Source organism: Cervus canadensis, chromosome 4 (assembly GCF_019320065.1).
Source record: "Cervus canadensis isolate Bull #8, Minnesota chromosome 4, ASM1932006v1, whole genome shotgun sequence".
NCBI lineage: Eukaryota > Metazoa > Chordata > Mammalia > Artiodactyla > Cervidae > Cervus > Cervus canadensis.
In genome coordinates this window covers 50,379,819-50,393,312 of record NC_057389.1, presented here as the reverse complement: position 1 = coordinate 50,393,312, position 13,494 = coordinate 50,379,819, and the positions used below count along the sequence as shown (strand labels likewise).

The 13,494-nt window shown below is 41.1% G+C and overlaps 1 protein-coding gene across 2 annotated transcripts in view; it reads left to right on the top strand.

The window, feature by feature from the left end:
- STK32A (serine/threonine kinase 32A) overlaps positions 1-13,494 on the top strand; it is a 137,657-nt gene that overhangs the window by 96,082 nt on the left and 28,081 nt on the right. For both annotated transcript variants that reach the window (XM_043465070.1, XM_043465069.1), the window contains exons 6-7: positions 35-72; positions 7,647-7,736. In XM_043465070.1, coding sequence (XP_043321005.1) covers positions 35-72; positions 7,647-7,736 — 128 coding nt within the window. The remainder of the gene's footprint in view (positions 1-34; positions 73-7,646; positions 7,737-13,494) is intronic.

Genomic DNA, 13,494 nt, shown 5'->3' with positions numbered 1-13,494 from the left:
TGAGCTACTTTCTCTTTTCTTTTTCCTTCCCTAGGGATATGAAACCTGACAATATTTTGCTTGATGAACATGGTAAGTAAATGATTTGTTTGCAATCAACCACTTGATACACATGTGCAACAAATTGATTATCTCCAGCAGAGGAGAACTATACATGGAAAAAGTGTCTCGCTTGGTTCAATTGCATTGTTTGTACAAACTCTATTTAATGGTGGGACAGACCACATGGGGGAACTTTATCATTTATTGCAGTGGCATAGTATACTAGTACAGGGGTGCCCAATAGCTGTCCGCAGCCTTTTAGGAACCAGGCTGCAAAGAAGGTGAGAGGTTGGCCAGCTAGTTAAGTTTCATCTGCTGCTCCCCATCAAATTCCATCACTTGCATTACCGACTAAACCATTACCACCCCCCTACTCCTCATCACCTCCGGCTCTGGTCCATGGAAAAACTGTCTTCCATGAAACTGGTCCCCGGTGCCAAATGGGTTGGGGACGACTGCACTAGTACACCCATAAATAGCCTTAAATTTACATAAGGAAAAAGTTGTTCTCTTTTCAGTTTTCTTCCATTTCTACTGATTTCTTCAAGAAAACCACCCCAGTTTTGGGGTGCTAGTTTGCCTTAATATCTCTATAGAAATTATCTTCCTTTTTTTTTTCCATAAAGGCAGAAGAGACCTCAAGTATAGCGCATTCGGTAGGCAACAGTATCTACTTAGAGATTCATGACATTATTTTGTTCTCATTTTGTCTACTTTTAGGCTTTTCTTCTCGTCAGGGCAAATTTTTACATTTATTTAAGAGATATTAAGTTTTTTGCCCAACCATTTTCAGTTAACAAAAAATCAGTCCATTTAAAGAAACATATAAAGTAGGTGAGAGTCTAGGTGGTACCCAGAGGGATAAGGCAGTGACCATGAAGGTGAAAAATGAACACCTGAAGTTCAAGAAACACTGATTGAAGATGTCCTGTAGAAAAAGCTTTGGCCAACAGTGATTAAATGTGTATAATCTCCTCCTGATATTATTTTAATGGACATTTGGATTTATTGGTACATCAGTGCAGAGTTATAGGACACACAGCCTGCATGTTATAAATGTTACAGAGGCAATAAGATCCTTGTTAAATTTTCAGAGAGCTGCTGGGTGAGGGAGTCCTAAATCTGCAAAGCTCTGTATTCATCTGACTTTTACAAAAGGGATTTACAAGTGGGACTGAAACTCCACAGACTCTCCGTGGTTCATTATTTATTTACCTAATTGCATTTTAAACCTGGTTTGCCACGTGTGCTCTGAGTGCCAAGAAATACTTTTCTGTGTGACCTCTAATTTCAAAGCTCAGCATCATTATTTATTTATGGACTGTCTAAAAAGATTTTTTCCACTTTCTTCCAATGCCTTATTTCTTCCTTCCCTTTACTGCTTCTGACATTTGGGAACAGATTCTCTGAAACTCAGAAATGTGGACACTGGTAAGGCAACATGAAGGTGACTTTCATGAAAACACCAGCTATCTCTGCCTTCAGTAGAAAGCAGGATCCCCCTTACACTGGTACCAGTAAACTTTGTGGAGCTTCGCAACTGTCAGCATCACAACCCTAGCCGCTAGAGGTTACCTCTGCACAACATGATAGAAAAAGGTGCCCTGTGTGCCCGACACAGTCTTGGGAAGGTGGGCACTGGTCATACAGAGCCTGGTTTAGGGTCTGTCCCCACTTCTTTCTCAACTGCTTGCCTCTGTGCCCAGTGTATTGCCCGAATATTTGTCAGGATCCTGAAAGGAGACATATTGATCCTATCAACCAAAACCTTTCCAAAAGTCACCTCGTATCAACCAAAACCTTTCCAAAAGTCACCTTCCATTTGGAGAACAACATTTCAGTCTTGGATCTCCAGTGTGACCTCATCTTATTTTCTACCATGAGGTCATCCAGATCTCATTCAAAATCTTTCTCTTTCTCATTTTCTTATCAACTTGGTGATTGTAGATTAGGAGAAAGATCCAGGAATAAATTAATCTTCAAATGTAAACACCCTTAGAGACTACCCTCGGGAAAAATTGAGAGATGTTGTAGATAAGGTTTCCCAGGTGGTACAGAGCTAAAGAATTCACCTGCCGGTGCAGGAGATGCGGTTTCCACTCCCAGGTCAGGAGGATCCCCTGAAGGAGGAAGTGGCAACCCACTCTGGTATTCTTGCCTGGGAAATCCCATGGACAGAGGAGCCTGGCGGGCTGTCATCCACAGGGTCACAAAGAGCCAGACATGATGGAGCACACGTGCATTGTAGATAAGAGCGTGGTTTCTGGAGCTGGATTGCCTGAGCTCACAACCCTGTTCTGTCCCTCACGAACTCTGAGACCCTCAACAGGTCGTGTAAAACTTCTCTGCACCTTAAATTCTTCAGGCATGAAAGGGGTTCTTACTTAGCTCAGGGTCATTGTAAATACTAACTGACATAACTGCGTTTTATATATATATATACACCACATCTACTTCTCAGGTCTTATGTTTAAACAATTTTGTCTGACCCTTAATTCTAAGGTAACTGTACTTTCGATGGCCTGTTCTGCCTTTCCCTCATGCATATCGGAGGCTAGTGCCCAGTTTTTCAGGGCATTTTACTATTGGTTGGACTGTGGCTCTGCTACTTAGGGACTGCAAGCTGGCAACCCACGCTGCCTGGTTCCCTGTCTACACCTGTTACCTGGTGTACTATTTACAAAGATACTTTTCACTCTTAAACTTTGGGGTTTGAACAGTGATCTAAGAGGAGCTTCTCTGTATTTTATTCCCATCCTAAACTCAATTGGCAAATAATTGCAGTCAATTAGAGAAACACTGTCTTGGGAAGGACTGGGTGTGTGAATGAGAGAGAGATGCAAATAACAAGATTGAGGGTCATTCTCTAAGCATCGTCCTCGGGATCTCTTCTGGAAAAAGTAATTTTTTGAGGTTATTTACTGTCTGTAGTTTTAGATTTTGAAAAACCTAGCTTTCAGGCATTGTTGGCCAACCCAACTGACTATTGGGTTGGCCAAAAGGTTCTTTTGGCTTTTTTCCTGAGATGTAATGAAAAACCCAAATAAACTTTTTGGCCAACCCAATACTCTGACATGAAATTCCTGGTGGTTCATATATGCCTTTTGCATGGGGCTTTAGCAATTGCATAGGTAACTGCTCCTCTCTGATACACCTGCTATTCCCATTTCTCCAAGTGAGCTGTGTATTACACTATGTGGATTATATTTAAATTCAGTACCATCAGTAACAGGCAGAAACTTTGTATTACTCTTACTGAGTCATACTGGTTCATGTTCATCAGAAAAGACTGATATTTAAAGGAACCAAATCCTTTTGTAAATGGAGAGTCCTTCTACTGGTATGAATGAACATTCCTTACACATCAGAATTCGACTTAAAAATTTTTTTAAATTTAGAGCATACTTTTACCATCCTACTTAAATGGCTCACTCACTAGTTCAGAGCCTGAGATGGCACTAGATCTCGGATGGCTCATAACCAACTGTTCTGATACATGGTTTCCATATCCTAGCAACTTAAGTACTCCATCCAATTCTACCAGTTCCATAGTGTCTAAGATTCTTGTGTTTTTTTCTAAATTATTCAGGAAATAAGTGCTGCCTACAAAGGAAGAATAACATCTTGCTGGTATATCTGAGAGAATGACAATTACCACATTATCTATAATTTAGATTTCTTGACACCCTCCTTGGTCACAGGGAACAGAGAAAGGCAAAAACTCAGTTTAGGGGTGTGAGGAAGAACTGAGCCTGCTACTTTAATATCTTCTCCTTTGCAGAGTCCCAAAATGTACCTAAAAATGAAGTGTTAGCATTTTTATGTATAAGCAGACACACACACATATACCAAACACACACACACACACACACACACACACACACAGTAGGACACTGTACCTTAGCTCCAGATAATCAGATTTATAAATCTCAGCTAGTGTCTCAGGATATAAATTTTTAATAAGAATCCTAGAAATCTGTGGCACCATTTTTGAGTTAGGGAAATTTTTGAAAGCTAGGAGCTATGCCAACCAACTGGTTATGGTGTCCTTGAGGGCTGTGTTGAGAACATCCTGAGGCTGGACACATGCGCAGTAAGAAAGAGTATAAATAATGACTGCAGTGATGACCAAATTCAGTGACTCAATACTGTGAGCTCCAATTTTTAATGGGATTCTGTGCCTCAAGATTCAGAGCTGGAAAGAACAGGCAGATGGCTCCCTAGGGTGCTCAATCAGGAAGTTCTGGGCCTTGTACTTGGAAACTTCACAGTAAGGCAGTAGTTCTAACTGGATGCTTTTGTTCTACTGTCTCTCCCTGCAGAGGTGAGACAATGTCTTCAGACATTTTTGTTGGTCAGTGTATCAGCCAGGAGTGGGAAGTACTTTTGGCATCTGGTGGATAGAGGCCAAGGATGCAAGTAGGCATTCCACCATGCCCAGGCCAGCCCTTCACCACACAGGATGATCAGGTCCAAGTTCTCAGCCAGTTCCAAGTTGAGAAACTCTGATCTAAGGCTCCCTTGGGGCCAGGACTTATGGGAAAAGCCAGAGAGGTCCCTCACTCCAGAGAAATTTCTGTGTCCCTCCGTTAGTGGGGCAAACAGAGCATCCTCTGTGAGCCAGCACTCAGATTCATTTCCACAGCACAGAGGGGAACTTGGCAGAAAGGTCCCCAAGGTGAGCCAAGGGAAATACAGCAGCATCCTGGGCCTGGAGCTGAGACGTCGGGCTGGTGGCCATAGGCTCCGTGAGGCTCTGCTTTCCTTGTTCAGCTTGAGGGCACTGGGGTACAGTTTCTAGTAGGTGTTGACCCTCAGATAATTCCTCCCCATCGTTTACTATACATCCTGGTGAGAGAACCCTGAGCCAATCAGAAGGTAGTGCTTTGAGTTTCTACAGATCTTGGTCTTAGGATGCAGTGCAAAAAGTCTTTGGACAATTCATAACTCACCAAAGGAGTCCTGGGCCAAATACTAGATCCTAATTCCAGCGCTGCTACTTCTAAACACTGAGAACTTAGCCACAAACAGCTCTTCTCTGAAATAGGGATGACTTCACTAGGCTAAAGTGTGTGAAAACCTTTTGAAACTTGCAATTAATCATGCAAATTCAAATACTACTTATACAATAAAATTAACACTCTTTCAGCCACATTCAAAAGAAATATAATGAGTACTAACTGTGGTCAAGATTTCTACTAAGCCAGGTCTTCTTTTAAAAGCACGGTCTCAAAATGAACTGGGTATCAGAATCACCTGGGGAGCTTGCTTAAATACCGGGGTCCCACCCTCAGAGTTTCTGATTCAGTAGGTGGGACAGGGCCCAGGAGTCTGCATTTCTATCACGTTCCTGATGCTACTGGCCTGGGGACCACACACTTTGAGAACCAAATGGTTCTAAAGCATCCTCTATCTGCTGCTAGGTTGGCCAAAAAGTTCATTCAGGTTTTTCCATAATCATGTATGGAAAAGCTTGAACAAACTCTTTGGCCAACCCAATACTTCTACGTGAGCATAGTCAGTCTCAGGATTGAGTCAGCTTAGAACACCTACTCAGGCTAAAGCCGAGGATCCCATGCCTGACTGCCCGTCTGAATCACCTGTGGAGTTTCTTGGTACTATTTTTAACCTGGATACCTGGCTGTCCCACCCATCCCACTGCACTGGGGTCTTAGGAGAGAGAAGTCTAGGCACGTGTGTTTTGCAAAATGACACCAGAGCATCTGATCATGACAAATAGCAACAACTGGATAATACATACTTCCTGTGAAATGCTGAGTTAAGTCTTCCACAGCATTATTTCACTTGATCTTCCCAACAACCTCATGAGAAGACCACTTGTTATCATCCCAACTTTACAGTCAGGATCGGTCACCTTTTTGAGGTAGTACATCTACTCAGTGGTAGAGCTGGGACTTAAAGTCAGTCAGGCTCCAGAGAACAAGTTCTTAACCACTAAGTCTCCAGACTCCCCTATTTTGTATCAAACCTTGTGAACCAATGAGCCAGTGCTTTGAACATGAGGGAGAAACAGAGAAAGAAAATACTGAAACAACCTATATTACAATAGTGCAAGCTCTTGAAATCATCTCTTGGAACCATTTATGTAAGAATACCTTCACTTTCAGCTACTGTTACTTTATTAAAATGTCATCAGGTAAAAACAAAACACTTTTTTTGCATCAAACAAAACCCTGGTGATAAAGACAGCGAGATTTATCATTAGGAGTGGACTGGATGCTATTGGGGAGAAGACAGTGAAGTTGGCAGGGGGAGTGGGGCTTGTGGGATGTGGAAGAACAATCCCATGGCACCCCCTCCAATTACCACCACATCTCATCACAACCACAGAAGCCTGCAAATGGAAATGCCAACACTTCCAAGATCCTCTCAAAGCATATGACATTCATGCCAACCAACACGATGAGCTTGTCTGCCTGAGCGGCTGGTAATGCACTTTCTTACTTCTGGCTGTGAGCACAAGGACACTGATACACTCGGTAGGGGTTGCTCTCTGCTGAACTTGAGTGTTAGAACCACACAGTATTGCCATAAGAATTAAAGCTGAGGAGAGACCCTAGACATCATCAAGTCAGCCCGTTCCTTTTTTTATTTTTTTAAGGGAAACTTACACTCAGCAGAGGAAAACAACCTCAAGTCCATAAAGTCTTAGGGGCAGAATTCAAGGCAGGACCCAGCTCACCTAGCTCCCAGTTTAGGGCTCTTAAAACAGCCTCTTTAAAGGTAGAAATTGACTTTTCTCCCCTACTTTCCCTTGATATATTATTTTATTGGTGATCACTGGGGGACAATCTGAACTATCAGACAAAAAGCTACTAAGGATATTTCAGAAAAGCAAGGAGAGAAAAGAACTCTTTCTTGGCAGAGAAATATCAATTACTATGTGTATCCACAGTCATGTTCTCTTTGTATTAATGTTTGTCTCTTTAAAAGATTCCATAAGAGATGCTTGGAAATTTGATATTTTGAATAGTTCTTCTCTGTCCCTCTCTTGATAATCACATTCTGTACCAACTTAAAATGATGCCAGTAGACAAAAATTGCCCAGGGAGAACTTACCAGAGTGTGAGCTCTTAAAGACCAAGGTTAAAACTTTTTGAAGTTGAGCTACAAATTTACAACCAGCACTAACCTTTTCTAGCATGACCTGGCTCCTGAAGCGTTGATGGTTTAAGGCCTTATTGGCCTTGAGGATAGAATAAGTGAGCTTTCACTGTCTGTACCCAATTGCAAATGGCATATAACGTTCATTAGTTTATACATTCTTATATGCCATTTGTGATTGGCTACAGGCAGTAAAAGCACAATTTTTCTGTCCTCAAGGCCAGTGAGTATGGTCTTAAGCCATCCGCCCTCCAGGAGATAGATCATGGTATAAAAAGGTTCGTATCACTTTGTTGTACAACAGAGACTAATATAACTTTGTAAAGCAATTATACTCCAATATAAAAAAACATTTTTTTTCAAAAGAGAGAGAAGAAAAGAATGTACAAAGTCAGCTCCCAGGTACTTTAGATGAGAAGCGCGGTGTGCTGCTGGGCTGAACGGGATTTGACATTCTCTGTGGCCCTCTTCTCTCGCAGGGCACGTGCACATCACAGACTTCAACATCGCCGCCATGCTGCCCGGGGAGATGCGGATCACCACTGTGGCCGGCACCAAGCCTTACATGGGTACGGGTCCCCTGAGCCGCCAGAGCCACTGAGAGCAGAGCTTTTTCATTCCTATGGGCACCATGTACTGGAGGTCCAGTTGTCTGTAGGGCCTTGCAGCTAAGAATGACAAGTCCCTCTCTGACTTTACCTGGAGAGCTGATTTCACAGGTCTGAGGTGAACCTCAGGAATCTCCTTTTAGCAAGCATCCAGTCCGATCTTGATTCAGGAGGGTGCCATGGACTACCTGTAAAGAGCGTTAGTTTATGAGTTATTAAGGACAGTTTGTACCTACTTCCTGATGAAGAATGTTAATAGTTCATTCAGTAAATACCTACTCATTGCCTCTGTGTACTTAGCACTGTTTTAGGTGCTGGTGATCCTGTAGGGAGCAAAACAGACAAGGTCTCCAACCCTTGGGGCTTACCTTCTAGTGAGAAATTTTTTTTTTAAAAAAACAATCAAATAGAGAAGGTACAGCAATAAGTGGGATGGTAATAAATGATATAAGTATTACTATAACCATGATTTACGTACCCCTGCATAAGGATGTAAGTTCACAAGTTACCTTCCCGTTATAATTTTGGTTTTAGGCTTATCATCGCAATAATCCTATGAGCAGTTTGCAGGCAAAATATTTGAACTTGAAATTAAAGGCAAGAGCATTGCCACCTTCTTTCAATATTTCATTGTCTTACTTGCAGAACTAAAGAGAGAGGAAGAACAAGTTATCTGTGGGGGAAAATGAGCCTGATTTTATGTGATATTTGAACACCTGCAGATTTCCTGGCTTCCAATTATCTGTGGGGGTAATAAGTCTCTTTTGTCACTTTAAAAATAATGGACACATACAATACAATCTATTTTCTGCCCCAAATCCACAGTACCCAAATGATAAAAAGGAATCTCCAAGCCTGCTGGTCTGAGTTTATTCCCCAGGTTTCCTGGGTTTTCATATTAAGGGCTATTTTGTGGAAGCCAAATCAGAAAATGTGCATCTGGGTTTTCTAGGCCTGGTTTCCATGGTGAGAGGAGTAAAGGAAGATGATCTTTCTTTTCTCTCCCCAGTGATTTTAAATACAATACCCGTATAATTTGATTCTCCTCAAAATTGGCATTTCCAGTCTTTTTCACCACATAGAGCCAAGAAAATGGAATCCAGTCAAGTTTCTCTGCCCTCTCTACCCTCATCCTTATAATTAACAATTACCAATATTTATTGAAAGCCTTCTAGGGATCAGACAATGTGTTAAATGCTTTGCATTCATTGACTCATTTATTTTTCTCAACAACCCTGTGAGGCAAACTGTAATTATCACCATTTTACAATGAGGTGAAAAAGAAATAATTTGCTCAAGATCACATGGCTAATAATTGAAAAAGCCTACATGTAAAGCAAGCTCTTTTTGACTTCAGAAAATCAAGCTTCTCCCTAAAAGAGAGATAGAGCGATTTAAAAATATATGTATGTAAGAGTCTTAAATGGTTGTAAGCCAAATGAGGTAGGCCAAGCTTAAGCTCTTAGAAATATTTCTAGTTGTATTTTTAAAAATGAATATCTGACTGTCAGCACTTATATCTTCATCCAGAAGTTGTTCTTGCCTTTGATTTTTGGATGGGAATCTTTCTAAGAGATATCAGAGGTAGATGTCTGCTTTCTTTTTTTGAAAGCTATGTTCCCAATAATTTGGTAAAATCTACCTAACAGATATTCACCAGCTTTCTTTTGAAAGTGTTTCTGATAATTAGCAATGAACCAGAAAGAAACAAATTCTAAAAAGAAAGAAAACTAGGATGAAATACTGAATGAAGTTTATAGGAATATACAACATGTTCTAATGTAAGATGCTAAACATATTATACAGCAGGTCCTCAGCTCTGACAATAAGACTGTGGACCATCTGCCAGTTCTTAAGCACCTTCACCCAACAAGGAAGTTTTGCTTTCTGAATTCATCATCTTCTACCTAGCTTAACCAATTAAAATATTCATGTTCATCATAAACTAAGTATTTTTATGTACTAGCATCTATATTCTGTGACTTTAATCAATAAATCTTAATTATTATAGCTTTATAATACAGTTTAACAGATGCAGAATAAATAAAACAGAAATAAAACCTTTATTATTCACATATTTTACAGAGGAAATTTAGAATCGTTTTCATAAATTCCATGAATTATTTCTGTTGCACTAAATTTATATATTAGTTTTGGACCCTTTCTTCAGGTCCTGACCAGAATCTACTGTCCAGTTGCTTTAAAATCTGAAAAGTAAACTAAATAATGGAAATCCAGATAGCTAATAAATGTATTAAAATGTGGGCAAGCTTATTAGTAATCAGGAGAATGCCAATTTAAACCACAGGGGAAGACCATTACATACTCACTAGATTGGAAAATGCCACAAGGTTAGTTAATGCCAAGTGTGGATAAGGAGGTTGAGCAAAGTGAAGTCTCATGTGTTGCTGGTCAGAATGTTAATTGGTACAACCACGTGGTAAATAGTTTGATGCTGTCTAGTATGTGTGACGGAGAAGCCCACTCCAGTACTCTTGCCTGGAAAATCCCATGGACAGAGGAGTCTGGTAGGCTGCAGTCCATAGGGTCACGAAGGGTCGGACAGGACTGAGCGACTTCACTTTCACTTTTCACTTTCAGGCATTGGAGAAGGAAATGGCAGCCCACTCCAGTGTTCTTTCCTGGAGAATCCCAGGGGTGGCGGAGCCTCGTGGTCTGCCATCTATGGGGTCGCACAGAGTCAGACACAACTGAAGCGACTTAGCAGCAGAAGCAGCAGCAGCAGCATGTGTGAAGATGAGGAACCTATCCCCAGCATCTCCCCTCCCAGAAATGTAACCTAAAGATAGGCGGACTTAGAAGGGTCTTACATGTGCAGGAATATTCATGAGAGCCTTGTTCGAAATAGCCCAAATTGAAAACCCAAATGGCTATTAACAGTAGGAAACAGGTAAATTACAATGTATTTGTATAGCTTTGAATGTGAACAAATTATGTGTAACAAGTTGGAGAAGTTTTATCCACATAATGTTGAACAAGAAGAGCAAGACCCCAAAGAAAACAAGGAGTAGGATTGAACACACACACACAAAATACACATACTCATGTTATTTATGCATATATGTTATACACACATCTCTTATATAGATGTACAAACATAACATCTATATAACATATATATTACTAAAATAGGGAAAACTAAGTTGCTGCTTAGAAATGCATAACCAGAGAGTCAATCTATGTAGAAAGGCAAGAAGAAAATTACCAACAGAAATTCAGGACAGTGGTTGCTTCTATGTTTGTAAACAGGACAGGACCCAGTGATGGGGTCAAGATTCTATGTTGTAAGTTTACATGGCCATTTGGTTATAACTGCTTATTAAATTCTGCTTTTGTGTTTTATTTACTTTTCTGGAGATATGGAAATATTCTAAAAAACAAAATACTCAATGGTTTTTTTTAAGGAAACAGTCCTTCGCCACCTCTGTTTGTATCACCTCAGAGATGGAACATTTGATGGAAGCCCTCAGCATCTCCCTGCTCTGGCTTTTCAGCACTTTGAAGGCTCAAAGAATTACCTATCCATTATGCTTTTGTGGAGAAGGAAATGGCAACCCACTCCAGTATTCTTGCCTGGAAAATCCCATGGACGGAGGAGCCTGGCGGGCTATGGTCCATGGGGTCGCAAAGAGTTGGACACGGCTGAGCAACAACATGCTTTCATACATTGCCCTTTGTTCTTAACGTTCTTCCCAAATTCCTCAATGCCTAGCCTATTGTGAATATTTATTGAATGAATAAATGCATTTTCAAATGTCTTCATGCTGGAATACAGTGTAAGTAGGAGAGGATTCTACTCATAAAAACTTAAAGGGTGGTCCAAGACAAGAGAATACACAGCTTTTATAGATGTTTATTCTGTTAGATATTTTCTTAGCACAATGGTCTGTTTATGTCTCAAAGTTCTCTGCAGCTTTTCTGAGACATCGATCGCCTGTCAGCTGGTGGGACCATGTCTGATGACTTGCTATGAGATAATGATAAGGGAGAGCAGAGTTATAGTCCACTCCATCCAGTCTGTGGGGGCACTGTGGGGTCGGGGCCATTATCTGCCAACTTGTGTGGGGAGCTGTGACTTGCAGAAAGAATGCAGTGATGCATGAAAGGTGAATTCACCAGGGGATGAAGCCTACTTAGTCCTGCTAAGGGCTTTTACAGTCAGGATCAGTCCTGGCATTGGGATGTCAGTATCATTCCTCTCTAACTGGATGTCGCCCACAGGATTTTACTTGAAATTGAGTGCACCGGGGCAAACCCATGTGCATGTCCCACATCACACCAATTTCCTTTGTCCAGAACTTGCATCCTACTACTGGAAGCTTGGGTCAAGTGTGCAGCTTTTGGCTAGCTAAAATTTCCAGTGTTAACAGATGTTTGTCCCTCTAGAAGAGTATCTAATTTTTTGAGAACTTCCCAGGTACCAGACACTGTGCTGAGATTTTGGCAGCCATTAGCTCATTTAGTTTCTCACCTCTGTAAGGACTGCCTTCTCATGATTCTGCAGCTGATTCTGATGCTCAGCCCACTAACTCAATTAAGGTCACAGTAAGTGGTGAAGGCAGAGTTTGAGCCCAGACAGCCTGTTTTCACAGCTAAAGTTTGCAAACAGTGCTTGATTGACTGATTGATTCAGTATTGTTCATTCATTTAGCAAGTTTCTATTGAGTGACTCTAAATGGCAGGTTCAGTACTGGACAAGCAAGCAAAGAGACCTATCCTTGCTTTCTACATCATTCTCCCCACTCCATCCTTCAGAAGTTAGGTCTATTCTTAGAAGAGTGGGTAGAAGATTCTCCGCGTGTTAGAGAACATGTACTTGGAGATATCCACTGGAATAAGATTGACTGAGGTTCTGCCTTCCACTGGAGTCAATTGAAAGAATTGTTAGAGAAATGGAAATCAAAACTACAATGAGGTACCACTTCACACCCATCAGAATGGCCATCATTAAAAAGTCTACCAATAGCAAATGCTGAGAGGGTGTGCAGAAAGGGGAACTCTCCTACACTGTTGCTGGGAACATAAATTAGTGCAGCCACTATGGAAAACAGTATGGAGATCTCTTTAAAAACTAACAATAGAATTACCATATGATCCAGCAATCCCACTCCTGGGCATATATCCAGAGAAAACTAATTCAAAAAGATAAGTGCACTCCTATGTTCATAGCAGTACTATTCACGATAGCCAAGACATGGAAACAGATGAATGGATAAAGAAGATGTGGTACATATATAAAATGGAATATTACTCAGCCATTAAAAAGAATGCGATAATGCCATTTGCAGGAACATGAATGGGCCCAGAGATGATCACACTAGGTGAAGTAAGTCAGAAAGACAAATACCATGTGATATCACTTATATGTGGAATCTAAAATATGACACAAATGAACCTATCTATGAAAGAGGAACAAAATTAGGGATGTAGAGAATAGACTGATAGTTGCCAAGGGGGAGATGTGGTGAGGGGAATGGATTGGGAGTTTGAGATTATCAGATGCAAACTGGTAAATATAGAATGGACAAACAACTGGTAGCTCTGCTGGTAAAGAATCTAACTATGATGCAGGAGACCCCAGTTCAATTCCTGAGTCAGGAAGTTCCCCTGGAGAAGGGACAGGCTACCCAGTCCAGTATTCTTGGGCTGCCCTGGTGGCTCAGACAGGAAAGAATCTGCCTGCACTGCCGGACACCTG